The sequence below is a fragment of the Rhinolophus sinicus genome, chromosome 1 (assembly GCF_057876585.1).
Source record: "Rhinolophus sinicus isolate RSI-liver-muscle chromosome 1, RSI-T2T, whole genome shotgun sequence".
NCBI classification, from domain to species: domain Eukaryota; kingdom Metazoa; phylum Chordata; class Mammalia; order Chiroptera; family Rhinolophidae; genus Rhinolophus; species Rhinolophus sinicus.
Genome location: NC_142501.1, coordinates 91580965 through 91607910, shown reverse-complemented (window position 1 = coordinate 91607910; position 26946 = coordinate 91580965). Strand labels below are relative to the sequence as shown.

The window sequence follows — 26946 nt, the reverse complement described above, 5'->3', positions numbered from 1 at the left end:
TATATATAGTAGGAGTAAAAGAAGAGATCAAGAGGCATATGCTTAATCTTTAGTATAATAAGCCCTAATGAGGAAAAAAAAAAAAAAAGACAAAATTCCAAAAGAGCTATCTGGCTGGATCTGTTCAAACACAGTTCATTTTGAAGAATTCAAAGTCAGCGCTCCACAAATATATTCTAGTGTCCTAAATTGTCCTCAAAATGTCCCTTCTTCTTCTATATTTGGCCTATGCACTGATGTAATAGCAATAGTCTGTTTCTCTACAATTTGTCAAAGTCTAAAAATGCATCGTCCAAAGGAGGATCAGCTCAACAAACAATGATCTACACCAGGGGTGTCCAAACTGCGGCCTGGGATCCGTTGTTAACTGGCCCGCAGCAAATTCCAAAAATATATTTAGTTTACTTAACACATTGCGTACGGCGGGGTTTAAATCCCTTGTGAAGATTCTCATGATCCGTACGCAACGTGTTAAATAAACCAGGTGAGGCAATACGTACTTCACCTCGAGTGAGTGGCCCGGCTGTTTGTGTATTTTACCGCATATGGCCCTTGGTGAAAACCGTTGAAAAAAGTTTGGATACCCCTGGTCTAAACCAATGAAAAAAGTATTAATTCCTTGAATTTGAGGTTCCTTTGCGCCTTAGGTAGACAAATACCTAAAGAGCAAGTGGCTATTTGTACTCATTTGATTAGCCAATAGAAAACTAATTTCTTAATGAATACTTTCTCTCTTTCTAACCAATCATGTTGAAGTCCACAGCTTCCCAACTGATTCTCTTTCTGTGTTGCCTTTTAAAGACCGCAACAATGAATTTAACACGGACTTAGAATAAAAAGTAGACAATAAAGTAACATCAAGCACTTATGAGTCTAAATTCAGAGAGGCAGATATATTGAAAAACATGCCCCCAAAAGTACACAGTTTTAAAACCATACTTTAACCTTTCAAACATAGTGAGTCTCTGTTCAGCTTCCCTTCCTTACCTTTCCAACTCAGCGATCTTCTTATCCTTGTCATTCTTCTCGTTTTCCACCTCCTTCAAGATTTCCAAGAGGCGGTCAACTTCTGCCTGGGCCTTGCTAGAGTCATCTTTGTACCTAGCAATCTCTCTCTCCAGCTGCTGTATTCGATCATTCATCTCTGGACTGGCTCTGGCTTCCAAGGTTGCCTCATGCGCCTACAAAGAAAAATGTGCAAATTCTATCAGATATATATAAAGTGGCAGTTGTAAACCCATGTCCCAAAGAACTAGCACTATTCCAATTTAAACAGGGTATTATCAAACATCGACTAGCTAATCTTCAATTTATAAAGTTTTTATCTGCTTAAATATTACACAAAATATTAGTAATAAGTGGAGAAACAATTATCTTAGACTCCAAATGGATTAGTTTTTAAAACACTACATCTCTAAATATTTATTATTAGGCCAAAATCATCATAAGCCAAAAGATGCTTCAGAGTCTAATGGGATGTACCGTGTTTCCCCGAAAATAAGACCTAGCTGGACCATCAGCTCTAATGCATCTTTTGGAGCAAAAATATAAGACCTGGTGTTGTGTTGGGTTGTGTTATGTTATATAAAACCCAGTCTTATATAATTATATATTACTATATTTATATAATTACATATTATATAAGACCGGGTCTTATATTATAGTAAAATAAGACCGGGTCTTATATTAATTTTTGCTCCAAAAGACACATTAGAACTGATGGTCCGGCTATTTTCGGGGAAACACGGTACTAACAAGCCATTAGACAATACTGACCTCCTCAAGATAACATCAAAAGAAATCACCAGAGACTCACTGCTGATGTTATGATTGCAGTACCAACACTGGGATCTAATTCCCACTTGACCATGACTTCCCTTCCCTTCTCCTATATACTGCTTACCAAGCAGGTATGAATCACAAGGCCAAAGCATCTAGAATCATATAAACCATGCAAATGTGGTACCAAAAAAATGGAGTTGGGTTAAGAAAATGGCTCACCACAGAGGTACCTTCCCAATGCCAGGATTCAGGATTTTACAAGATAACACATGACAAAGTCAGAAATCACCAATCACATTTAAAACTCAGAAAATATTTTTTATTCAGGATCTTGTTGCAAATGGCAACTAGTACCTTTGATACATTTTGGGATGCAAAGCAGTTTCAATAATTAAAAACTAATTTTCAAGTGTTTAATTTTCCTCCTGACTCCCTAAAGTCACGCGTGTATAATGTATTTAATGAGGTTAAGGTTAAGTTGTTTCAATTTCCCTTATTCGATAAACAACAAAACATACTTAGTTCCTTAAAACGGTTTAAAAAAATATTAAAGGGGTAAATATGTAATCTTAGGAAATACTTCGGAAAACTTTGATGCAAAATACCTCAAGTAAAAGAGAAATGTTTCTATAAATTAGGCTAAATGCTTTGACAAAGCAACAGCTGTCCTTTTAAGATTAAGTCCTTACCAGTATCTTTGGTTACGGGTTTAATAAGTTATGAAATCTACAATTACTTACTTTAAAGGAGATTCCATTGGCAGAAGTGTATTTTAACGTATTAGCAAAATTCTACCCTAAGCTGGTGTGGTTAAAAGCCACAGCACAGTAAAAGCAAGGGGGGGAGGGGGGAGGGGGGGGAGGTAGCCTTGAATGAATTAACTCAGTAAGAATAAAACAAAGCAAAAGCAGAAGCAATGCAAACATCTCCCAAAGTTTGGGAGAGAATTTTGGTCTCACAGGAACTTTCCACTTTGTGTTCACCCCAATATACTTTGGGAAAAAGTCATTAAAACAAAAAGACTCTACAGTTTCTCCTTGAGGAAGGTAGAGATGAGGTCAAATGTACTCACTTTTCAATAGTGTAGTTAAAAAATTGCACACACAAAATACAGAAAAAACATCAACCAGGACTTTACAGCACCACTTAGCCAGGTTTCTTGCTGACTTTGCTGGGTGGCTTACCATTATCTCAGGATGTTAAAGAGAGAGACAAGTTAGGGAGAAAAGAAGAAAGAAGGACATAATATAGGAAAAGAACAAGTGAGAGAAAGAAAAGGTAAAAAAAAAAAAAAAGGTTAAAAAAAGAACTTTGGGGGAAAGTGTCCAAGATAGTGGCACAGATAGACTAAACTTCACTCACCTCGCCTCAGGAACACATCAAATCTACAGCTACCTACGGGTCATTTCCCTCTGAAAACTAGATGTATTGCTACTCCACAACAAAAGATAAAGGGACACATCAAGATGGTAGGCGAGGCAGAGACACGCTCTTGCCAAAAAAAACCTCCACCCCCAGCACATCAACACAATACAGACGGGGATCTCACCAGTGTGGCCTTCCTCCTGAAGAAGCAAGGGGTTTCTGCCCCTCATCATGCACCCAACCCTTGGTATCTACACCAAAGAGGGATGAGCCTCTAAAATGTTTGGCTTAGAAAAGCCAAGGGCTGATGTCCAAGGGGCCCAAAGGGTTATGGGGAACTGAGACTCTCCTTTTAAATGGCTCACATGTGGTCTCACTCACCCTGAGAACCAGCACAAAAGCAGAAGTTTGAAAAGCACCAAGCCTACAGGTTAAGGAGATTCATTTGCTAACCTTCAAGCATCTGCTGGAAGGGCAGGGGACACGGGAAATCCTCCTCGGAGATGGAGGTGCTGGAGGACACCTATCTGCACCGTCCACCTGTCCTTCTAGCACAGGCAGGCGAGTGTGTACACAGCACCCCCGTCGCCTTGCTAGGACAGGCTGTGGTGAGTGGCCACGCACCATCCTGCTGCCTTGCTGAAACCACGGAGCGTAGGTGGTCACGGCTGCACCCTCCCTGGTGGGGCCAGCGAGCACGCATGGTCACAGCATCCTCCCACTCCTTCCCTGAAGCCAGCACGCACACACATGAGACTCCCTCCTGCAGGTGCGCAGTCAAGGCACGTTCCTGCTGCCCTGCACAAGGCAGTGCGCGTACTCTACCCCCTACTCTGCAGCTGCCTCCTTACACCAGAGGGCATATGCACTCCACACAGGGGATGCCCCTGGATCATCTGGCCTGAGGGGGACAGGGCTGGCGCTCCTGGGTTCCACAAGACTCTAACAGTTGGGAAGACAGGTGCTGACCCTCGGCACTGCACAAACAGCAGACCGAAACACCTCCCTGTGAAAAAGGTCTGTATTTACTTATCCTGCAGCTTTAACCTGAGGAACAGGCTTCAGGTTTCCCATACATCTAGAAGCTATGGAGGCGATCCCAGGGAATGTAAGCAGGGAAATAACACCTTGGTGAACACCCTTGGCCCAGATAGGTAGAGCCTGACAACACCTCCCAGAAAGGCTCTTAGGAGGTCTGACAATTAAGTTCGTGAACTTGTTGCAATGTTGCTAACCTTTGATATCAGAGGGATTATTCCTTATGAATTTGTACCAACTAGACAAATAGTTAACCAAGTTGACTATTTGGAAGTGCTGAAAAGCTGCATGAAAAAGTTAGACAACCTGAACTTTTCGCCAACAACTCATGGCTCTTGCAGCACGACAATGCACCAGCTCACACGGCACTGTCTGTGAGGGAGTTTTGAGCCAGTAAACAAATAACTGTATTGGGACACCCTCCCTACTCACCTGATCTGGCCCCCAGTGACTTCTTTCTTTATCCAAAGATAAAGGAAATATTGAAAGGAAGACATTCTGATGACATTCAGGACACCAAGGGTAATACAACGACAGCTCTGATGGCCATTCCAGCAAAAGAGTTCCAAAATTGCTTTGAAGGGTAGGCTAGGCACTGGCGTGGGTGCATAGTTTCCCAAGGGAAGCACTTCGAAGGTGACCGTAGTGATATTCAGCAATGAGGGTGTGTAGCACTCTTTCTAGGATGAGTTCGCAAACTTAATTGTCCGGCCTTATATACATTCATTTAGAGCCATGATTTTTGCAACTGTTGCTTAAGAGACACCTTCAGATCTCCTGGTCTGGACTGGAGACCAGTGGAGTTAACGATTGTGGCTCCACAGGACTGTAAATATTTGCATACTTTAAAAGTTGCTGCCAGTAAGTCTGACTTCCAATCAGCCTGAAACTAGGAGCTAAATGAGATTCCTTCATTTGAAACACAGACAGGTCTTGGTTGGTACACCCGAAATAACAGGGATCTATTAAGAATAAACATAGTAGTTTAGGCAAACACAAAGGTTCAAGAGACAACCAAGAGCTAGGGAAAGGTTGAACAATAAGGTTCGTGTCCTACACAAGGACACTCCTTCAAGACTGAGAGAGGCAGCTGTTACATCTAACACATAGAAACAAACACAGAGAGTTAAGTAAAATGAGGAAACAAAGATGTTCCAAATGAAAGAAAAAACAAATCCTCAGAATAAAATCTTAATGATACAGAGATAGTAGTCTATCTAATACAGAGTTCAATGAAATGGTCATAAAGATGCTCACCAAACTCGATTTAAAACTGGATAAACACAGTGAGACGTTCAACAAAGACATAGAAAAATGTAAGAAAGTACCACACGGAAGTCACAGAGCTGCAGAATCCAATAACTGAACTGAAAAATACAGGGGTTCAAAATCAGATTGGATGAAACAGAAAAAGACAGGGGTTCAAAATCAGATTGGATGAAACAGAAAAATACCGGGGTTCAAAATCAGATTGGATGAAACAGAAAAATACCGGGGTTCAAAACCAGACTGGATGGAACAGAAGAAGGATCAGTAAGCTGGAGGACAAAGCACTAGAACTCATACAACCAGAACACAAGTAATAGCTACAGAAAAAGTACTTCACAAAATTCAACATCCATTTATGATAAAAACTCTCAACAAAGCAGGTACAGAGGGAAAAGCAGGTACCTCAACTAAATGAAGGCCAAATATGACAAACCCCCAGCTAACATCATACTCAGTGGTAAAAAGCTGACAATTTTTCTTCTCAGATCAGGAACAAGACAAGGACGCCCACTCTCGCCACTGTTATTCAACACAGCACTGCAAGTCATAGCCACGCTTTTAGAGGAAGACGCAGCCGCAGGTGCAGCAGCTCTCCATTGTGCCTGCTCCTGGTCCTCACTCATCACTGTTCCCTCTTGCCACCAAGAAACACGCTGTTCAGGAAGCCACACGGCAGCCATGACTTTCCAGGATACCGGAAAGACACTGTAGAACCAGAGGTGGCGATTCACCAAATCAGACTTACCCTAACCAGCCACAACCTAAAATCCTTGAAGAAGGTGTGTGCTGATTTGATCAGAGGAGCAAAGGAAAAGAATCTCAAAGTGAAAGGACGAGTTCTGAATGCTACCAAGACTCTGGGAATCTCTACAAGGAAACTCCCTGTGGTGAAGGCTGCAAGACTGGGGGTCATTTTCAGATGAGGCTCCACAGGCGACTCAGTGACTTGCACAGTCCTCCTGAGAGTGTTAAGCAGATTACGTCCATCAGTACTGAGTGAGGAGTTGAGGCTGACGACACCACTGCAGATGCTTAAATCAACCTTTTAAAATAAATCGACTATCAGTTGTTGTTTTTTAAAAAAGTTATAGCCACAACAATTAAGCATGGAAAAAAGTAAAAGGCATACAAATGGGAATGAAAAAACTAAAACTATCACTACTTATAGATGACATGATACTATATATGGAAAATGCTAAAGACTCCACCAAAAAGTTGTTAGACCTAATAAATGAATTCACTCAAGTTGCAGAATACAAAATTAATATACAAAAAATTGTTGTTACTATACACTAACAATGAACTACAGAAAGGGAAATTAAGAAAACAATCCCATTTACGATTCCATCAAAAAGAATAAAATGCCTAGGAATAAATTTAACCAAAGAGGTGAAAGACCTGTACCCTGAAAGACACTGATGAAAGAAAGTGAGGAAACACAAATAAATGGGAAGATATTCCAAGCTCACGGATTAGAAGAATTAATATTGTTGAAATATCCATACTACCCTAAGCAATCTACACACTCAATGAAACTGCTATCAAACTTCCAGCACATTTTTCACAGAACTAGAGCAAATAACTCTAAAATTTATATGGAACCACAAAAGTTCACAAATAGGCAAAGCCACCTTGAAAAGGAAGAACAAAGCCAGAGGTTATCATGCTCCCTTATTTCAATCTATACTATAAAGCTGTGGTAATCTAAACATTATGGTACTGGTATAAAAAGAGACACAGATCAATGGAACAGAATAGAGAGCCCAGGAATTAACCCACACATATACTGGTCAATTAATAAATGACAAAGGAGCCAATAATATACAATGGGGAAAGGACAGTCTCTTCAATAAATGGTACTGGGAAAACCAGACAGCTACATACAAAGAACACAACTGGACCACTATCTTACACCACATACAAAAATTTAACGCAAATAGTATGAAAGACCTGAAACCATAAAAATCCTACTAGAAAAACGTAGGCTTAGATAAGCTCTTTGACATTAGTTTTAGCAATGGATATGACTCTAAAGGAAAGAGCAACAAAAGTAAAAATAAACAAGTGGAAGTACATCAAACTAAAATGCCTCTGCACAGAAAAGGAAAACATCAACAAAATGAAAGGCAAACTATTGAATGGGAGAGGATAATATTTGCAAATTCTATATTCAAGTGTTTAAATCCAACATACATAAAGAATATGTACAACTCAATAACAAAAAATAATCCAATTAAAATATGGGTAGAAGATCTAAACAGACCTTTCGCCATAGAAGACACACAGATGGTTAACAGGCATATGAAAAGATGCTCAATATCACTAATCATCAGGGAAATGCAAATCTAAACCACAATGAGGTATCACCTCATATCTGCCAAAAGTGCTATTATCAAAAAGACAAGAAATAGCAAGTATTGGAGAGGATGTAGAAAAAAAGGAACCCTTGTGTACACTGTTGGTGGGAAAGTAAACTGATGCAGCCACTATGGAAAACAGTATGAAGTCTTCTCAAAAAATTAAAAATGGTCCAGCAATCCCACTCTTCATATGTATCCAAGACAAATGAAATCACTTAGCTCAAAGAGGTAGCTGCACTCTCATGTCCACTGCAGCATTCCTTATTCACGACAACCAAGACATGGATGCAACCTAAGAGCCCACTGACAGATGAATGGATAAAGAAAACATATACATACATACACATATACATACATAATAAACACACACACACACACACACACACACACACACACACACACACACAGAGAGAGAGAATAGAATGTCATTCAACCCTAAAGAAAGAAGAAAATCCTGCTATTTGTGACCTTGGGTAGACCATGTGGGCATTATGCTAGTGAAATAACTACATGTGATGATAGATGGTAACTAGACTTCTTATGGCAAACATTTTGCAATATATACAACTATCAAATCATTATGTTTTATGCCTGAAACTAATATAATAAATTATATCTCATTTAAAACAAATGTTATCACCACACACAAAAAACATAGTAGCTATGTAAGGTGACGGATGGGTTAATTAGCTTGATTACGGTAATCATTTCAATTGTATACATATGTCAAACATAATACTGTACACTTTGACTATATATGTTTTATCAATCACATCTCAATAAAGATGAGAAAAAAAGAGTCAAAATGTATAGTTTCAGGAAACCATTTAAAAAAATTTTAATATAAGTGATATGCTAAGAGGGGAGAGAAATGAAACCATATAAAATGCTCAATTAAAACAGATGGCAGAAAAGAGGTGAAAATAAGATGAACACACAAAACAAACAGAAATCTACAATAGCAATTTCCTTGAAGTAGGGCATTGTGGAAGCAGTATAATAGGAAAGCATCAATAATTAATTTAAATGAAAAGGAATAATTGTACAGAATGAATCAATGAAAAATATGGGGGAAAAAAAGCCATGGGTAGAAAAACACGTAATAAGGCAAACTAGGGGAAAGTCATCAACCTTCTCTACCCAAAGAAAACTATTTTTTCTCATGAACATAAATATAAAGCCTAAAATTTAAGAGACCATATAAATGACCAGCTATGAAAGCATCATGATAAAAAGATTAAAAATAAATAGAAAATGTGGGATTGTCATAAACAGGAAAGTTTGGAATGTTAATGAAACATTGCTCTTGATAGTTAACTGCTCAGTTTTATAATCCTAAATACATCTACTAGTTTTACTTTCAATTTTACTTTCAGGTATTAAATAGAAAATACCTCCACCTTTTTAATGAGGAAAATGAAAAACATTATCAAATCTGAATTAATTATAACTAGAATCCTTAATCTCAAAAAATGTCATTTCTTACTTATTCAAAAGTAACTAAGATATTGGATTTTCTTCCTTTCCTTAGCTTAAAAATATAATTTTACTTTTGGCATACTCTATAAGATGATTAATTATGAGGGTATCATGTTGAATACACCCCACACATGGAAAAAGAACAAAGTTGAAGTCTCAAGATGAGGCTATACCCATTTTTCATTAGTAATTGGATGCAGTTCCTGTCACTGCTCAAAAGTCTCAGTTGCAATCCTCAAAGAGCTGATAACTCAGAGGTAACAAATATAAAGATGCTTTGAAAACTACCAACTGCCATATAAATATTAGAGAGGCATAAATAAGAGAAATGAGCAGTAAATATCTGCATGATATCCTAATTATTTGCCAGGTCGGTCACCATCATTGTTAAATTATCTCCTTCTAGGAAGCCTGATGCCAATGGAAGAAAAATATCAGATAATTGAGATTTTACATTGTGGTCTTATATTTCATCCATAAGGACACTGCATATTTTGATCTTCCTCTGAATTGTCAATTTTCTAAGAGTCTGTGCATTCTCAGGAGTAAAATAAAATAGGGTAAGAATTCTAAGAGAATTAATCAAGGTATAAATGGTATTTTGAACTTTAGGGGATTATTACACCATTGGTAAGTTATTAGATCCAAACACTGTAGTTTTCTACTCTGTTCTTATTTAAAGCAAAGAAAGAACGTGGTAAATTTTTCTTTAACCTTTTTCAACTGGGATTCCATTTTCAGACATTCCTCCTTCTTCTGCTCTAAAGCAATCTCTAGTGTCTTTAGCCGTGAGTCCTTTTTCAGTCCTGAGGAAGCCAGGGAAGAAGCGTGTTCCTTCAGATCCAAGAGTGAAGCCTAAAAGCAACACACATAGAGAATAAATACTAACTATAAACAAAATGAAGATTTAAATTTATTTTCTTGGTGACTTGTAGTTTCTTTCCATTATCACATACTGACACATTTCCTTTTCAAGAACATGAAATATAAAACAATATTAACTTTAGCTTTCAAGTCCTAACTATAATAACATGAATTCCCAAGAAACACCAATTGAATAATTATTGAATGAGTTCTATCAATATATATTCATTCCCATAAAATAAATGGAAGTAGATTAGATCAAGCCTTGTGAATGTACGTAGTCAACCTCAGTAGTTATACGGACTTACATATAAAACATGTTCTTTTTTAGAAGAAAAATTCTACTAGGAACTTAAATTTCCATAAATCTTCTTAAAGACATTAGAAAGAAAATCCTGAGGATGTTCCTAAAGCTCATACATTATTATCTGATCACAAGGCATTAGGCATTTTTTCTATTTAAATCATATTAACAGGAGTCTCCAAACGCAGTTATCAAAGCAGCTTAAGTCACCTAAATGGTCAACATTTAAGATTTCTCTGCCAATGGTGAGATGCATTTTAAGAGGTGTTATAAACAAATTGTTCTCCCTTCACATATTTCTGTCATCTATCACCTTTCTTAACATAAGCACAATACTTCTCCAAATGTAACTGGGCTTCAGTTATTTTAGGATCTTAAAAAATGTCATTAACAAGTACGAAACCAACTCAGAACACACTGAAAGAGATGACTTAGGAAATAAATGATCCAATCTACTATGTCTCTGCAAAACTTCCTTAAATATACCTTAAGTTCTTCCCAAAAGGCCTACTATAAGAATATTTTTAAAAATCTCCTGTAAAATACTTTTTTATATGCACTATGCAAATCCCAACTATAACATATGCACATATCGCACTGACTAAACAAACCAAATAATTCTATTTTGGTGATCTTAACCTCTTTCTCTGAGAGGTCGCCTTGCAGTAGGCTGACTTTTTCTTTCAAGTCTTTAAGATCTTTTTTGTAGTTATCAATTTCTTCTTGCTTCTCTCGCTCATCTCGGTCCCGCTGTTCCTTTAAGCGTTCAATTGTTCGCTCCTGATGAGAGAGCAAATCGATATGTGAGAAAATTCCTTTCATACTTGTACCGTGGCTGTAACTGAACTGTAAGATGAAATTTCACACTTCTGTCCCCTATTCAAAAGACACTGATAAGTTGCTAACCACTTACTCTTTGAAGGATTCATCCTTCCTACTTATCTTGCTATAACAAAGATCTGGCTTTGTTATTCTGATTCCCCTGCATTTCTTTACACATTATCTCAACTAGTATTCTTTTGGAATAGTCCCATTTATTCAATTCCTAAGTAATGCAAAACTTTTATATATATACACACACTCTAAGGACGATAAGTTACAAGTATTTGTTTTTTATATAAATTTACATGTTGCCCAGAAGGTGATGGAAACAACTCACAATTCACACACAAAAAAAGGGAAGGTTGGAGAGATTATGCTATGTTGAGTTTAAAGCATGAAGAGAGTAAAGAAAAAAGAAACCATTAAAGCTTCTTTCTGTCAACAGACAGGAAGTTGGAAAGTTTAGCCATTTAAGTATATTTCTAGGTATTATTTTGAAATATATTCAAGGATCAAGCTTTGATCCCAGGCAGGCAGCCTGAAGCATTCTGTGTCCAAGAGGTTTAAGGAACAGTGACCCTCTTCCTTTAAAAAATCGAGTTGAAATGCCCCACTAAGATTCCTTAAACCTCCGTGCAAGACATTAAAAGTCGTTATGATGGGTCACATTTTATTTACTCAACCATTTTTTAAAAGCTCAGTTTGTTCATAAAGGCAAAATGAAGTAGCAAAGCCATGATTAGAAACACGGCAAGTATATTACATTAATAACTAAAACCCATAAATGGATTAGGTACCAAGGCAGCATAGTAAAGGAGAACTAATTACATCCTGCTTCCTCATGGTCAGAGTCTGATATCCCCAAATTCTAGCTGACCGTATACATAAAAGTAACTTTTCTTCTTCTTCACAAGATTGTAAATTGGGAACAAATGGCTAATTCTTTAAAAACTTCAGCCACTACCTCTAGTGTATAACTCATCTTGCCTAGCAACAAACGCTCCAATTGGCAATAATGAAGTGAGTTGCTCCCCCTTACACTATGCACATCAGCAACAGTACAAGGGAACACTCTTCTCGCTTTTGCCCAAAGGGTTTCTGTCTTCCATGACATAACTCACGACTAGAGGAAACAACAGATTAGTGAGAATGTGGAAAAAACGTGTCCCGAGCAGTCTGGACCCCTCACTCACTTTCTCGGCTAAGGCCTCCTCCAGAGTCGTCAGGGCAGTGTCCGTGTTGGTGGTGTCTGCCTGCAAGGACTTGACTCGCTCCTTCAAGCTGCTCATCTGCTTTTCCTTATCTCTAAGCTGCTCTTGGAGATTTTCAATCTGAGTGTGCATACACATTTAAGGGGCGAAAAGGAAATTAAAATAAATACAAATAGTCACAATAATTTTACATTGCAAACAGGTAGGTCAGGGTTGTCTGTGAGTGTGTGTCCTATAGAAATAATTTAACCCTAAAGGTTTCACTACATGCAAAACTTTAAGCCCAGAATTTATATCCTGAACAGAGAAAAGATGCATACATGGTTTTGGGTACACATACATATACATAAATTTCGAAAGAAATAAAGTAGATAGAGAGAAAAGACCCAACATACAGAGATGAAGATGGAGAGAGGAAAGCTACGAAAAATGGGATTGCTTCCCAAATGAATAGTATAAATGCTATTCCTTCAAAACAGATTCCAAAGAATCGAGGGAGTACAGAGAGTACATCAACTAGGCAGTAAGAAAAACAAGTCAGCTGTATACAGGAAAAACTGTTCTTAAATGCTAGTGTTAAGTTAGATTTTCATATCACCTTTTATCTAAACAGCAAGCTTTTTCAGTGGAATTTCTTACCTAGTTATTCATTCTTTCATACACATTTACATGTATTCATTTACTCAAAAAAGTATATACTACATTCTCTATTATATACCAGGCACTAGAGATACAAAGAAAAGTGAAGAGACCCATTTTTATTATGTTAGAAGATGGTAACAGAACTCCCCATTATGTAGCTGAAGCCAAGCTTTCGATGGGCTTGTGCGTCGTCCTAAGGAACACAAATGCTATTCTAGATAGATGGGAACCATTAGGAATTTTTAAGCAAAGAAATGGTTTGGTCAGTCCTGTATTTTATATAGATAATTCTGACAGCTGTGAAAAAGAAATTTAAGGAGACTTGCATAGAGACATGGAAAACAATTAAGAGGCTGTATCAATTCAGGTAAAAGATTTTGGAGACTAAACGAGCTAAGAAAGATGGAAAAGGGGATGGGTTTGAGAAACATTGTGGAAATAGCATGTTATCACTACTAGGAAGATTCAAGTACACACAATGAAAAATATTAAGCAAAAATAAGGAATTGTAGAAAGATATTCTTAACAAAGTAAAGGAAAATAAATAAGGCAATTATTTTAGAACTCACAAACTTCATCCATTCATTTAACAAATACTTGAGCTCTTGCTACCTGCCAGGCACTTTTCTATGTGTTGAGGCTATAGAAATAATCAAAACAGACAAAAATCCCTACCCTCAAAGAGCTTACATCCTAACATGGTAGACAAGGAACGAATTAATAAAATGAACATAGCATGTACCGTGTTTCCCCGAAAATAAAACCTAGCCAGACAATCAGCTCTAATGCGTCTTTTGGAGCAAAATTAATATAAGAGCCAGTCTTATTTTACTATACTATAAGACTGGGTCTTATATAATATATGATATGATATGATATAAGATATAACATAATACTAGGTCTTATATTAACTTTTGTTCCAAAAGACACATTAGAGCTTATTGCCTGGCTAGGTCTTATTTTCGGGGAAACACGGTAGGATAGCGGTAAGTTCCATGGAGAAAAAGGAAGCAGGAGAATATAATCACAGTCTTCTCTCGAGCTAATACTAGAACTCGCTGGTTTATTTTACATGGCTTTCAAAAAGCAACATAAACGTTATCTCCTTTGGGAAGACGTTCTTGCTTTTACCCCCATAAGATGACCATCGTTTGCATTCTATCACACTTATACACACATATATTTTATCTACATACACACACGCACTTACCTCCATTCTTTCATCTATCTATATACTTATCACACTTACCTCCACTCTTACATCTGTCTATACATTATAACACCAATCCCTAACCATCCTGTCCCTTCACCCCAGTTTCCTATTTTCATATCTGTCCTATATCAGGTTTGTAATATTGGTCAGTAAAGGAATAATATGTAAGCTTTGGCTTTTATAACTGTACTTAGGCACACGTAAACTCCTGCCAGGAAAGGAACTACAAGAGAACCCTAGATCCAACTTTCTGATAATGTCCTGCGTTACCAATTTAGATCTTTAAGGTCCAGCTTCATTACACAGAGGAAGAAGAAAAAAAGTCACTGTCTCGATAGTCAATGAGAATTCCAAAAGCAAAGCAAATAAGCAAAGCAAAAAGATTCAGCAAATTTAGAATAGGGTGCCATGAATACTACAAGGCTTGGATTTTCATTCTTTAACAAAAAAATAATCATGCAAGGGAACCACTGATAAGCCTGAAATGGCTCCAGTCTTCAACACCAACAACAGTCCAAAGCCTATTGTGAAAAAAAGACTATTACAGATGAAAAGCATTAGTTTTCCTTCAGTTTAATCAGACACTACTACTGGAATCTCATATGGACCAATATTTAGGTTGATCTCACAACCACTAAAGAGAATTTTGACTCTCAAAAATATACTAGATGTTTCATATACATACAGAATGCAACACTCTGGTATTTACATGTTGAACCAGCTGTACAAGTCAGCTGCTAACAATATAAACCTTACACAAAGAAATGATCATGCTGTTGATTAGAGTTTCTTATCAAGAAAAGGCAGTACAAGAATCATTATTTAACATGCAATTTCACAGAACCAAGTTTTATATACAAGAAAACAGAGATCTGTTTTATAAGCCCACCTACTATACAAACAGCTCTTAATATATATAAGGATAATACCCTTCTTTCTCTTCCATCATTAGCATCTAAGACAGAAATTAAGAAGTTAAACTGTTAACAATTCCACTTGGATAATTTATATGTACTCAAATTATTAAAGGGTTCCATTATTCTTTGCTGGCAAAAACATTTTCTGGTAATACTCGGGTGCAGAAGCAGCTAAACTAGGTAAAATCCCCATTAACAAGTTCTCCCTAAGCTACTTTCTTCTTCAATTACCCAGCAGTCTTAAACAGATTGACTCTTGGGCTGGAGGGGAGGAAAAGGATGGCTATTCTTGGACTCCTGTTTCTTCTAAAGAGAAGGAATAAACACCCCATAGTGAAAGGAACTGACAAAATGCAGAAAGGACACCAAAATTGCCTACTTTGGGCAAGTTGCCATCAGTGAGAAAGATTTGAAACAAACAGATATATGCAAACTAGCTGCATAAGCATTAAACAAAAGAGTCTGTGTGTGATGTGTGGGAGGAGAGGTGTGTACAAAAACGCTTTCCTTTTTCTTTATCCAGCTTCATGGGAGATTAATAGTTGAGCCCTCCTGAGAGCTCCTGTTATATATCTTTACTTTGCTTGTGATTCAAAATTGTGCTTTTCTGATCAAGATCTCTGGGTTTATATGTGTCCCTAACCAGCTGGTATATGAATGTGACCATATTATTTTTGCCATTATTCTTTTCTTTTCCACTAATCTATTGTTGAGGTCGTAAAAGCTCTTCACCCTGACAGGCCCATATCATATCATTCCAGTATTTACTATGCAATATCTATAAAATTTACAGTGCAGATCTTATTCAATACTAAGTTCAGTTATTCACAGTATCTGAAATACATGATTTACAACAACCAAGAGAAAAACTGGATCGGTTATGCACATACTTGAATATTAACAATAAAGATGATTGCTTGGAATCATGTCAAGTGGAAAAATACTCCATTAAATATTCTCAGAATATGAAAAAAGAGGAAAAAACACCCCTCCATTTTGCAGGAACAGAAAACACAGAATCCCTAAAATCACAATATGACATCAATAACAACAAAAATAATAATGGTGCTGGTGAGAGGGAGGTAGTGGTGGTAGTCATGGGCCACTGACACTTAAAATGAGAGTAGTACGTACGTGGCAGGCACTGTTATAAGAACTTTACCGTGTTTCCCCGAAAATGAGCCCTAGCATGATTTTTCAGGATGACATCCCCTGAACATAAGCCCTAATGCGTCTTCTGGAGCAAACTTTAATATAAGATCCGGTCTCATTTTCGGGGAAACACAGTACATATAACAACTATGTAAGCATCACCACAAAACTATGAGATAATTACTGGGCAATCCAGCTCTACAATCCTACTCTTAATCACTGATACAAATAATGGTTTTGTGACAAAAAACAAAACAAAGAAACCATCACATAAAGGTGACTCAAGCATCTTTCTATAAACTATTCCTTATTATGAAGTAGCATTTATTAATAAACACAGTATGTTATCACTATGGTCACTTATATTAAAACGTTATCCCCTACAAAGAATGAAGGGTAGAGATACCAAACCACTGCAAATGCCAAAGGAGGGAAGATATATCCAAACACAATACACTAAAGCTGGTGGACAGAGCCAAAGACACTTGGTATCAGGATTCCATATCATGGTATTATTAAACTAGTCTGTTACCCCAGACTTTCCAGGGCGAGAAGTAAGCCAGTTTATTTACATACATTACGGAATAAGGGGCACTTGACAATGAAATAGCTAAAAAGCTTTTCTGCTTTTACTTAAATAACTTATTTTTAATAATATTGAAGATTAATGAAATGATTGTTGCAGAAAATTATATAATTTACAATTCTGTGGGCTTTTTTTCTATTTTATGCATACCCTGATATGGAAAGAAATCACTATGTACCTATCAGCACGCATTCAATTTCTGCACGAGTCAAGTTTTGTAGGAATCGAAGGAACTGGTGTTTATTCTATATATCTGTGTCCTTGATGATAACTAGGGAAGGGGAGGATCAACCAGGTTTATATATACAGTTTATAACCATAGAGAAGAACTAATAATGAAGAATTCAAAAAGGAAATATTTTTTAGAAAAAGAAGACATTTTCCTTAAAATGACCTCTCTTATCATAATATAGTTCTGCTAAATGGGTTGGAAATAGAAATAACATATTACATTACATTATATTACATTATATTAGGCCTTTCTTCTCCTCATACAGTTTTTATTTTACAAAGAGAGAGAAAAACCAATGAAACCAGAGGACTAATGGCGAAAGCATGTGACTTCATCACATCTGCATACCAGTTCCATACTGACACAGATTCCTTGACATCTTTTGTTTTGGTTTTTATCAGCACAGCCAGTTGTCAGAAACTATCATGTTTCAACGTGGGTGATTTATTCCCACCCAGTCCAGTGGAACTGATCACTCTGCCTCTGAGGCCCTGATCGCTGACAGAGGTAGAAGAGGATATAGGATATAGTTCTAAGGACAAGGAATCGCAAAACACTTCTTACAGTCACCTGATCAGCTACTTTAAATGCCATTTGAAGGGAAGAATTTTTGTTTGGTGATGCCTCTGGAGTTGTTCTCAGCATCCATCAGCATCAAATCCATCACGTGAAGCAAGTTACTCAGGCTCTGACTTTCACCTTCTTGGTTAGTAATACCTTTCAGTATCAGTGGAAGAAGTACAATCTGGATGAACCAACGGGCCATAATCAGCTGGCAATAATTAACAGAATCTAAAAAGGAAAAATTCACTAAGTCCCCTAATTTCTAGGCAATTTTTGTCTATTACTCTACATTCCATGGAAACGTACAAACAAGGCACAACTATAATTTACCAAAATGAGCAGGTTTTGCCCAGATTATTTACGCGTATATTGACCCCCAAATTTTACTTGTCTAATTATGTGTTTCCAACGATGAGAAGACAGAGGAGTAACAAAGTCATGAGAAAATGTAAGCAATGTTTTAATCTCGATTTAGATTGTTAAAAGCTTCCATGGCTACATTCTCAATTACTATTTATGTCTTTAATAAGCCCAGCAAAGATTTTGACTGGCAACCAGTTATTTCTTTAGTTGAGTTTCCCTCTCAATTGTGCTATTCTCTCATCGGGTAAATTATGGAGTGTATTATTATAATGAACAAACAGCTAGCTATGTCACATTGGGCAAGTTACTAGATCTTTCTAATTACCTATAAAACAAAATACAACTAATACTCAATTCTAAAATTCCTATGATAGGGAACATGAGAACATTTAAAAAGTAGTAAAGTTCAACAGACTATTACTATATTTCATGTTAAAAACTGTTAAAATTGAACTATACAGGAAGTGTAGGTATGACCTTTAGGAAAATACATTCAGAGTCCACTGGTCCAGGTAGATTTTATTAATTGCTGGGAGGGGAAGTAAGTTCCTTAACAGATCTGATCGTGGGACAGGTAATAAATCTGGGGACCTCATACATTAAAATAACAGGGTAATATGAAGCAAAAACTGGTGCGACCAAAGATCACTGCCAGTCAAAAACCTGCTTGGTAGACAATTATGAACTCTATTTAACCCATACCTTTATTTAACTCTTTATTGAACTCATTCTTTCCCGGATTCACCTGTATGGCCAAACAAATCAAACTGTCAGGGACTTGGGGGGTTTTCTGCAATGCCAAAGAAAGGCTGGGAGACAACAAATGAAACAAAGAAACCAAGACTTTCAAAACCTACTTGAAATATAAAGTCTGAAGAGACTATAATGGGATGCTTCATACATTTTAAGTCTAAATTCAAGTTCATCGAAGTTTTTATTTTAGCCAGGACTACTTTTATGGCCTGAAGTAAGCTAACTTGGACTAATATTCAACCCTAGGGTGACAAGGCTGAGTTTCCCAGGAAATGGATTTTACTGTGCAAAAATTTTAGAGGGTGCTCTTGGGATCAATACCTGTGCAAAGGGGCGGGGATGGGGGGGAGCAGGACTGTGCAGAGGGAAAAACTCAGTTGCCACGTGGTCCCAAAGAATTCAGACCACACCATGAGGAGCTCTGAATCTGATAGGACCTTTCAGAGCTGTCCCAGGTCAGGGCAACAGAGTCAAGCCCTTGGACCCTACAAAGACCAGTCCCTGGACGCCAACAGGAAGGGGTATGCTCTTGTGCAAGGTGATCATCACAGAGGCCAACAATGAAGGGCTGTGTCAATACCACTTCCAGCGTCGGAACACGTCCTTCAACCCTGAAGGGGGATCTGGGTCACTCATCACGGCATCTATCCGATCCAGCAACTATACCCTTTCTAGTAAAATTACAGTTAACATGAAATTGTAATTGCCTTCACTTTATGTTGTATTTGAACTATATGCATAATTTTATGGCTTTGTAAAACGTAGAGCGATCCCTGCATCCCAGCATGGCTGTTTCACAGATGGTGGGCATTCTAGACCAGGAGTTCATAGATGGCCTTGAGGTGCTCTGTATGACATCCCAGTTCACCTAAATGAGTTACATGTACTTTTACATGGAGAGAGCCCATAGCTTTCATCAGATTGTCAAAAGAGTAGCAGAAGTTAAAAATCATTAATCAGGGGCATTCTTTTCAAATACCCAGAAGGTTGTTTAAAATAAACAGCCACTTCACTTAAAACTGCTTGCTTAGCTGCTTTATAAAAATACTGTGTTACCAAATTTTCTGCGTACAAAATAAGAGTTAGGCCTGGGCAGGATGCAGGGAGAACAGGTCCAAACTACAGTTCCTTACCAATATGCAGTGGAAGCCCAAGAATCTTACCAATTTAGTAAATTTTCCTCAGTAAATTTGGATGATTTTTCTAATCTGAAAAACTCCTCTAGGGGGAAAAAAAAGTGTTAGGAGAAAAAAGTAAGGAGGTCTGGCAATCACAGGAAGATAAAACAAAGGACAAAATATATGTCTGATGCTTGAAGCTATTTTCTGGCTAGGGCATACATATTGGTGTGGCAGAGAGAAGGAAAAACACAAAAAGCTACTTCATCAAAGTTTGATTTAACAACTTCTTCAAGTAGTTAATTATTTCAACTTCTCAACTAGAGTTGACAGGTACCTGGGCATCCACCCAAACAGCCATTCCCACAGGTGAGAATGCAATGCAAGTTAATTCATGTCAAATTAAAAGCAGAAGAAAATATTGACTGTGCTTCAAAACTTTGATCAAGCTTTTTTTTTTTTTTTTCAAATCTTTTGTCCCTTTCTAGATACTGATCTAGGTATTTATTACTCTGACAAGTTCCTGCTACAAGGTCTCCTGAGATACCACTAAGAACAACTTTTGTCACAATAGGGATCTGACCCTTCCCTACTGACTTGTTATTTAACATTTCTCAAGTTTGAAATGTGTGTTTAGTCAAAATAGAAGTCAGGACTGTCTGAACTAGAGCTTGCAAGACTCTGAGAATATTAATATGGCATACTATCAATAGAAAATTACACAGATAAACATAAATCCTCAAATTATTCACTAAGTTACGTAAAAGTCCAAAGAAATTATGTGAGAGTGAGGGTGAAAATTACTTCTAAGTTGTACCAACCATTACAATATAAGCCTTTGAATAGTTCTTATTTATTTATATTATACCTTAGCACTCAAAAATAAAGCATTTATCCAAAGGATATGTTCTCTCAGGTTCAGTCCTATTGCCTCCATGATAAGGTTGGTAGAACAACTTTCTACATTCACAAGGCTATTTAAAAACATACCCATCCTTATTCCAGGAATGCAAGGTTAGTTCAACATACAAAACTCAATCAATATAATGTACCATATTAATAGAATAAAGAACAAAAACCACACGCTCATCTCGATAGGTACAAAAAAAAGCACTGGATAAAACCCAACACCTTTTCATTATAAAAACACTCAATAAACTAGGAATAGAGGGAACATTCTCAATCTGGTAAAGGGTATCTAGTAAAAAACCTACAGCTAACATCATACTTACTGGTGAAAAATGAAAAACCTTTCCCCTTAGAGAAAGAACAAGGGTGTCTGCTCTGATCACTTCTATTCATCATTGTACTGGAAAATAAGGAAGGGCAATTAGGGTAGAAAAAAGAAATAAAAGGCAGCCATATTGGAAAGGAAAACATAACAACTATCTCTATCTGCAGATGTCATAATCTTATACATACTAGGAAAATACTAAAGAATACACTAAAACACTATGAGAGCTAATAAACAAATTCAGTAGAGTTGCAGAACACAAGATCAATATTCAAAAATCAGTTGTATATCTGTACACTAGAAATGAATAATCTAATAATCAAATGAGAACAATTCCACTTACAATAGCACCGAAACAAATAAAATATTTAAGAGTAAATTTTAAAAAGTGCAAGACTTATTAACTGAAAACTACAAAACATTGATGAAAGAAAGGTTCAAATGCCTTTTTAACAGAAATGAACACTGATCTCAAAATTCATATGGAATTACAAGGAACCCCCAAAAGCCAAAACAATCTTGAAAAGGAACAAAGGTAGAGGATTCAGTTTCCAATTTTAAAAACTACTACAAAGCTACAGTAATCAAGACAGTGTGGTATGGCACATGGATAGACATATAAACTGATAGAATAGAATTGAGATTTCAGAAATGAATACGTGTCTATGGCCAATTGATTTTCAGCAAATGTCCCAAGAGGATGGGGAAAGAAGAATTTTTTCAACAAATGGTGATGGGACAACTGAATATCCACATGCAAAATAATAAAGTCGGGACCCCTGTATTATACCATGTATAAAAATTAACTTGGAATGGATCAGAGACCTAAATGGAAAAACTAAAACTACAAAACTCATAGAAGAAAATGTAGGAAAAAATTTTCATGACCTTAAAATAGGTAATGTTTTCTTAGATATGACACCAAAAGAATATGCAATCAAGAAAAACATGGATAAAATGGACTCATCAAAATTTAAAACTTGTGTGCATCAAAGGATGCTGTCAAGAAAGTGAAGAGATAACCCATAGGATGGGAGAAATGTCTGCAAATCACAGATTTGATATGGTGGAGCCTCCAGAATATATAAAGATTTTGTATTTTCTTTAACTTCATTTTTTAAATTAAAGTTATTAGGATGACAACGGTTAGTAAAATTACATAGGTTTCAGGTGTATTCCACAATAAAAAGACAAATAACTCAATTTAAAAATGGGCAAAAGATTTGAATAGACATTTCTCCAAAGAAGAGCTGCAAATGGCCAATAAGTACATGAAAAGATGTTCAACATCATTAATCATGCAAATCAAAACTACAATAAGATACCAACACACACCCATTAGAATGGGTATTTTAAAAAGAAAAATAACAAGCGGTGGCATGAATGTAAAATTCTGCAGCCGCTTTAGAAAGTTTGGCAGGTCCTAACAGAGTTAAACATGAAGTTAAAATCAATTACATTCATAGATATATACCCAAGAGAAGATGTATTCATACAAAACCTTGTATATGGATGTTCATAGAATCATTATTCATTCATATCCAAAAAGTGGAAACAATCCAAATGTCCATTAACTTATGAATGGTAAAGAAAACATGGTATATTCATTACAATCGGATGTCATTCAGCCATAAAGAAGAATGAAATATTGATACTTGCTACAATACGAATGAATCCTGAAAACATTACATTAAAGAAGCCAAACACAAAAAGCACATACTGTATGATTACATTTATATGAAATGTCCAGAATAGGCAAATCCAGAGGCAAAAAGTAGGATAGTGGTTGCCAAAGGATAAGGGGTTGTGACGGCTAAGAGGTATGGGTTTCTTTTGGGGGTCATGAAAACGTTGTGGAATTGGATAGTGATGGTGGTCGCACAACCCTGTAAATATACCAAAAAACACAACTGAATTACACAGCTTAAAATGGTCAATTTTGTGGTATGTGAATTACATCTCAATTAGGAAAACAGAAAACATCCATCCAATTAACTCCCTAGCGCTCCCTTAAGCCAAAGTTCCATGATGTCAATGAAGTATGAAACGACCCTAAGCCTGGGATTAATCCTGCTCTATTCCCCAAGTAACAAACAATTCAGCCAAGTTTATCTGTTCTTGATGGACTTAAGAATCTTTTGCATTCAGTGTATCATCTGTGCACATATTCAATCTAGTATCTTCTAGATAGCAGTCTCTTCCATGATAGATCACTAACAAGCAAAAGTTTTCATCTAGACAGATGTGCTTGTCACCTAAGGTGAGTCTCCAAAATAAACAATGTAGCATTAATTCACCTTCCGCTGTCAGTACGCCCTTCCCATTCACCTTATTCCTCTGTACCCTTTTCCTGTAAATTATTTTCATATCCTGTAATAATTCCTGAATTGAGTAAGAGCATTTCAAACTGTTTAGAATTCCTTCTGGTTTGAGGTGACTTCTGTTGGGAGCAATGGATGATGGTAGAAACCCTATGAATAACAGATTAAAACACTGAGTTGAACAGGGAAATAGAAAAATTCCTCTTCATTGTGACTAATAAGGCTTCAACTTCATAAGACAACAGAAAAGAGAATAAGAGCTTTATCACTATACCACACACAAAAAAGTCTCATTTGTATTCTTAATTCTGTATCCAATGTTTTATTCAACTTGAGCAGATATTTTCCAAAAACGGCCACGAAATCTCCCACCTTACATGCTCTTCTGCAGTGTGGCTTTGCCACCCCTCCATTAACACGTTGCGTACGGCGGGGTTTAAATCGCTCATACCCCTCTGTTCCGGCAGGATTTTAAAAGAAACTACTTTAAAATGCACTCTTCTCTTTAAAGCGTAAATGCGTCTATGTCATTTATTATTTTTCTATAAATAATAGATTCTACAAATAAATTATTCTATAAATAATTATTCTACAAATAATTCAATAAAATATGCAAAGTAAAAAGAGTCAACAGTAAAAACGAGAATTCTCGTTATCCATCCTTAACGCATGGCTCAGAAAAAAACAAAGATTCTCGTGATCCGTACACAACGTGTTAAGAAAGAGAGACTAGGGCCGGCCCAGTGGCTCAGGAGGTTAGAGCTCTATGCTCCTAACTCCAAAGGCTGCCGGTTGGGCTCACAACCACAAGGTTGCCAGTTCAATTCCTCGAGTCCCGCAAGGGATGGTGGGCAGCACTCCCTACAACTAAGATTGAACACGGCACCTTGAGCTGAGCTGCCGCTGAGCTCCGGATGGCTCAGTCGGTTGGAGTGCGTCCTCTCAACCACAAGGTTGCCGGTTCGACTCCCGCAAGGGATGATGGGCTGTGCCCCCTGCAACTAGAAAACGGCAACTGGACCGGAGCTGAGCTGCGCCCTCCACAACTAAGACTGAAAGGACAACAACTTGAAGCTGAACGTGATTGAAAGGACAACTTGACTTGGAAAAAAGGCCTGGAAGTACACACTGTTCCCCAATAAAGTCCTGTTCCCCTTCCCCAATAGAAAAAAAAAAAGAGAGACTATTTCTTGACTGCCCTGCCCCGAATCACAGGAGGTCCTGTGACTATTATGACCAACAGAATACAACCAAAGGGACCCTGTGCCACTTCCAAGTCAATTCCTAGCATAGCCCTTAACTGGCCAGGCAACGTCTGCGCCTAACATCTATGACTGTGGAACTCGGGTGCCACATAGGAAGTGTGACTGCTCTCATCTCGGGGAATGTGCAGAAGCCCTGAGGCAAAAGATGCCCTGTGGCCATACAGCCAGAGGCCAAGGAGAACCTAGGCAGAATGTGTGCGAATGAAGAAGCCATCTTGGCAGATACCCTCAACTGTCACCAAACGCATCCAGGACAAACTACCCGAGAGAGCCCTTCCTGAAAGCCTGCCTCACAAATCAGTGAGCAAGACAAAATGCTTGTTTAAGCCCGAGGCTTTAGGGATGATTTATCAAGCAGCAATAGGTTTCTGTCCACCAATCTGTCATGCTACTGCTCTCGCTGCTTAAGTCACTTATATCTGAAGTTTACTGTTTCTAGATTATCTGAATGTAGAGGTGAGGGGTGTTGGGCATTGTTTTATTGTTTTTATTTTTTGGAGAGGAGTGTTCTGGAAATGGAAGGAATAGTGAGTGGGGACATATAAACAAAGATACAAGGTAAACAAAGATCTTCCCTTTCTTAGGGAATAATTCTTTAGTCATTATAAAACGTCATTGTGTAAGATCAGCTTCATTTAAAAAGAGTAACCTGTTAACAAATTGGAAGTTAAATTAGACTTTGCAAGTTCAACAATCTGCCACCTTAAGGTTTGCTTGAAAAAGAGAGGGTAAAAACGTTACATGAAGCAGAGTAAATCCATACGGATTATATCCCCCAATAGAAATATCATTATCAATCAGACTTCATTTTCTATGCATTCTGGGTTTTTCACCCCAATAAAATGATATTTCAATAATTTAGTTATCATCTTCTCCATAAACAACAAATTTTAAATAAACTGAGTTATAGTAAAAATTATAAGTAAAAGAAAGAAAAGGGAAAATTCTAATGTCTATGTTTTCAACTTAAAATTTGACTGGGGCCTGACTTGGTCTTCTCTTACCTTATCTTCAGTAACAGCTGCGTTGTGACTTAAAAAATAACTTAGAAAATATTGCAAGTAATCCTTATTAAAAATAAAATAGCACTATTTAAAAAATAAAATATTGTCTCTGAATAAATTAGTAAATATTGTTTTTAATGATAAAACATATTCTCCTTTCCATTTTGTTAAGGAAAAAGTGAAGAAACTAGCACTGCCTTAATCAAGACTTCCCAGAAAACAAACAACACATAAAGAACCTACTCCTTCTGACTGCCTACCCAAAACAACACAAGAGACCTACAGAACCAATCTCGGACCCTACCCTGCCAAAACAACCTCTAATTCTGCTTATATCAATCAGCTTTCTGCTACTGTTAAATCTAAACTCTAAAAACCAAAACAAGGTGAAATAAATGTAAGTCACAGAAGCAGAAGGAAATGATAACATCTGCACAAGCAAATGAAACTCCAAGGTACGTTATCATTTATACTCAATCAAGCAAGAAACTGTACGACTTTAACACAGATTTTGAATACAGCTCAGATTCAAATGCTCAATTACATTTCCCAGGTCAGTGATTTACTGTAAAGTAAGAAATTTGCTGTAACACAAAACTACTGTAAACCACAGGGAGAACCCTAGGAAGGAGGAGCACAGTGCTAACCCCATTGTACCGCAAACCTGGCCACCGCTATTGTCCCATTTCTCTCTCTGGGCATAGAGTTGTCCCAGTGCATACAAATAGGTACACTGCCTAGAAAGCTAGGCGACTGTGGTGGCAAGTGGTGGTGTCCAAACAGCCAAAACTAGTCCAGAGTACGTGGCTCACAGTCTAGCCATTATCACTGCTGCGACTGTTCTCAGAAAATAATGATTTTTAAAATGCACATCTGATATGCCAAAAGTAATGCCAAAGCAATATATTATTTCCTGCTATCCCCCTTATATATTACAATGTTCAACTATTACTTTAACATGCAATTATAAATATTTGTGGAAAAAAAAACAATTAGAGAATGCAGATGCCAAAGAACAAGAAAAGGATGAAAGCAGTTACCATCTTCCTCTCCCTTATGCGTCTGAATCAAGAAGCAAAGTAGGTTAA

The 26946-nt window shown here is 37.2% G+C and overlaps 1 protein-coding gene and 1 pseudogene across 14 annotated transcripts in view; one reads left to right on the top strand and one right to left on the bottom strand.

Moving 5' to 3' along the window:
* ERC1 (ELKS/RAB6-interacting/CAST family member 1) overlaps positions 1-26946 on the bottom strand; it is a 491277-nt gene that overhangs the window by 295715 nt on the left and 168616 nt on the right. For all 14 annotated transcript variants that reach the window (XM_074325171.2, XM_074325172.2, XM_074325174.2 and 11 more), the window contains 4 exons: positions 12477-12614; positions 11101-11241; positions 10008-10148; positions 988-1181 (listed from right to left, as the gene is read on the bottom strand). In XM_074325171.2, the coding sequence (XP_074181272.1) occupies positions 988-1181; positions 10008-10148; positions 11101-11241; positions 12477-12614 (614 nt within the window). The remainder of the gene's footprint in view (positions 1-987; positions 1182-10007; positions 10149-11100; positions 11242-12476; positions 12615-26946) is intronic.
* On the top strand, positions 6133-6569 carry LOC109434411 (small ribosomal subunit protein uS10 pseudogene; annotated as a pseudogene).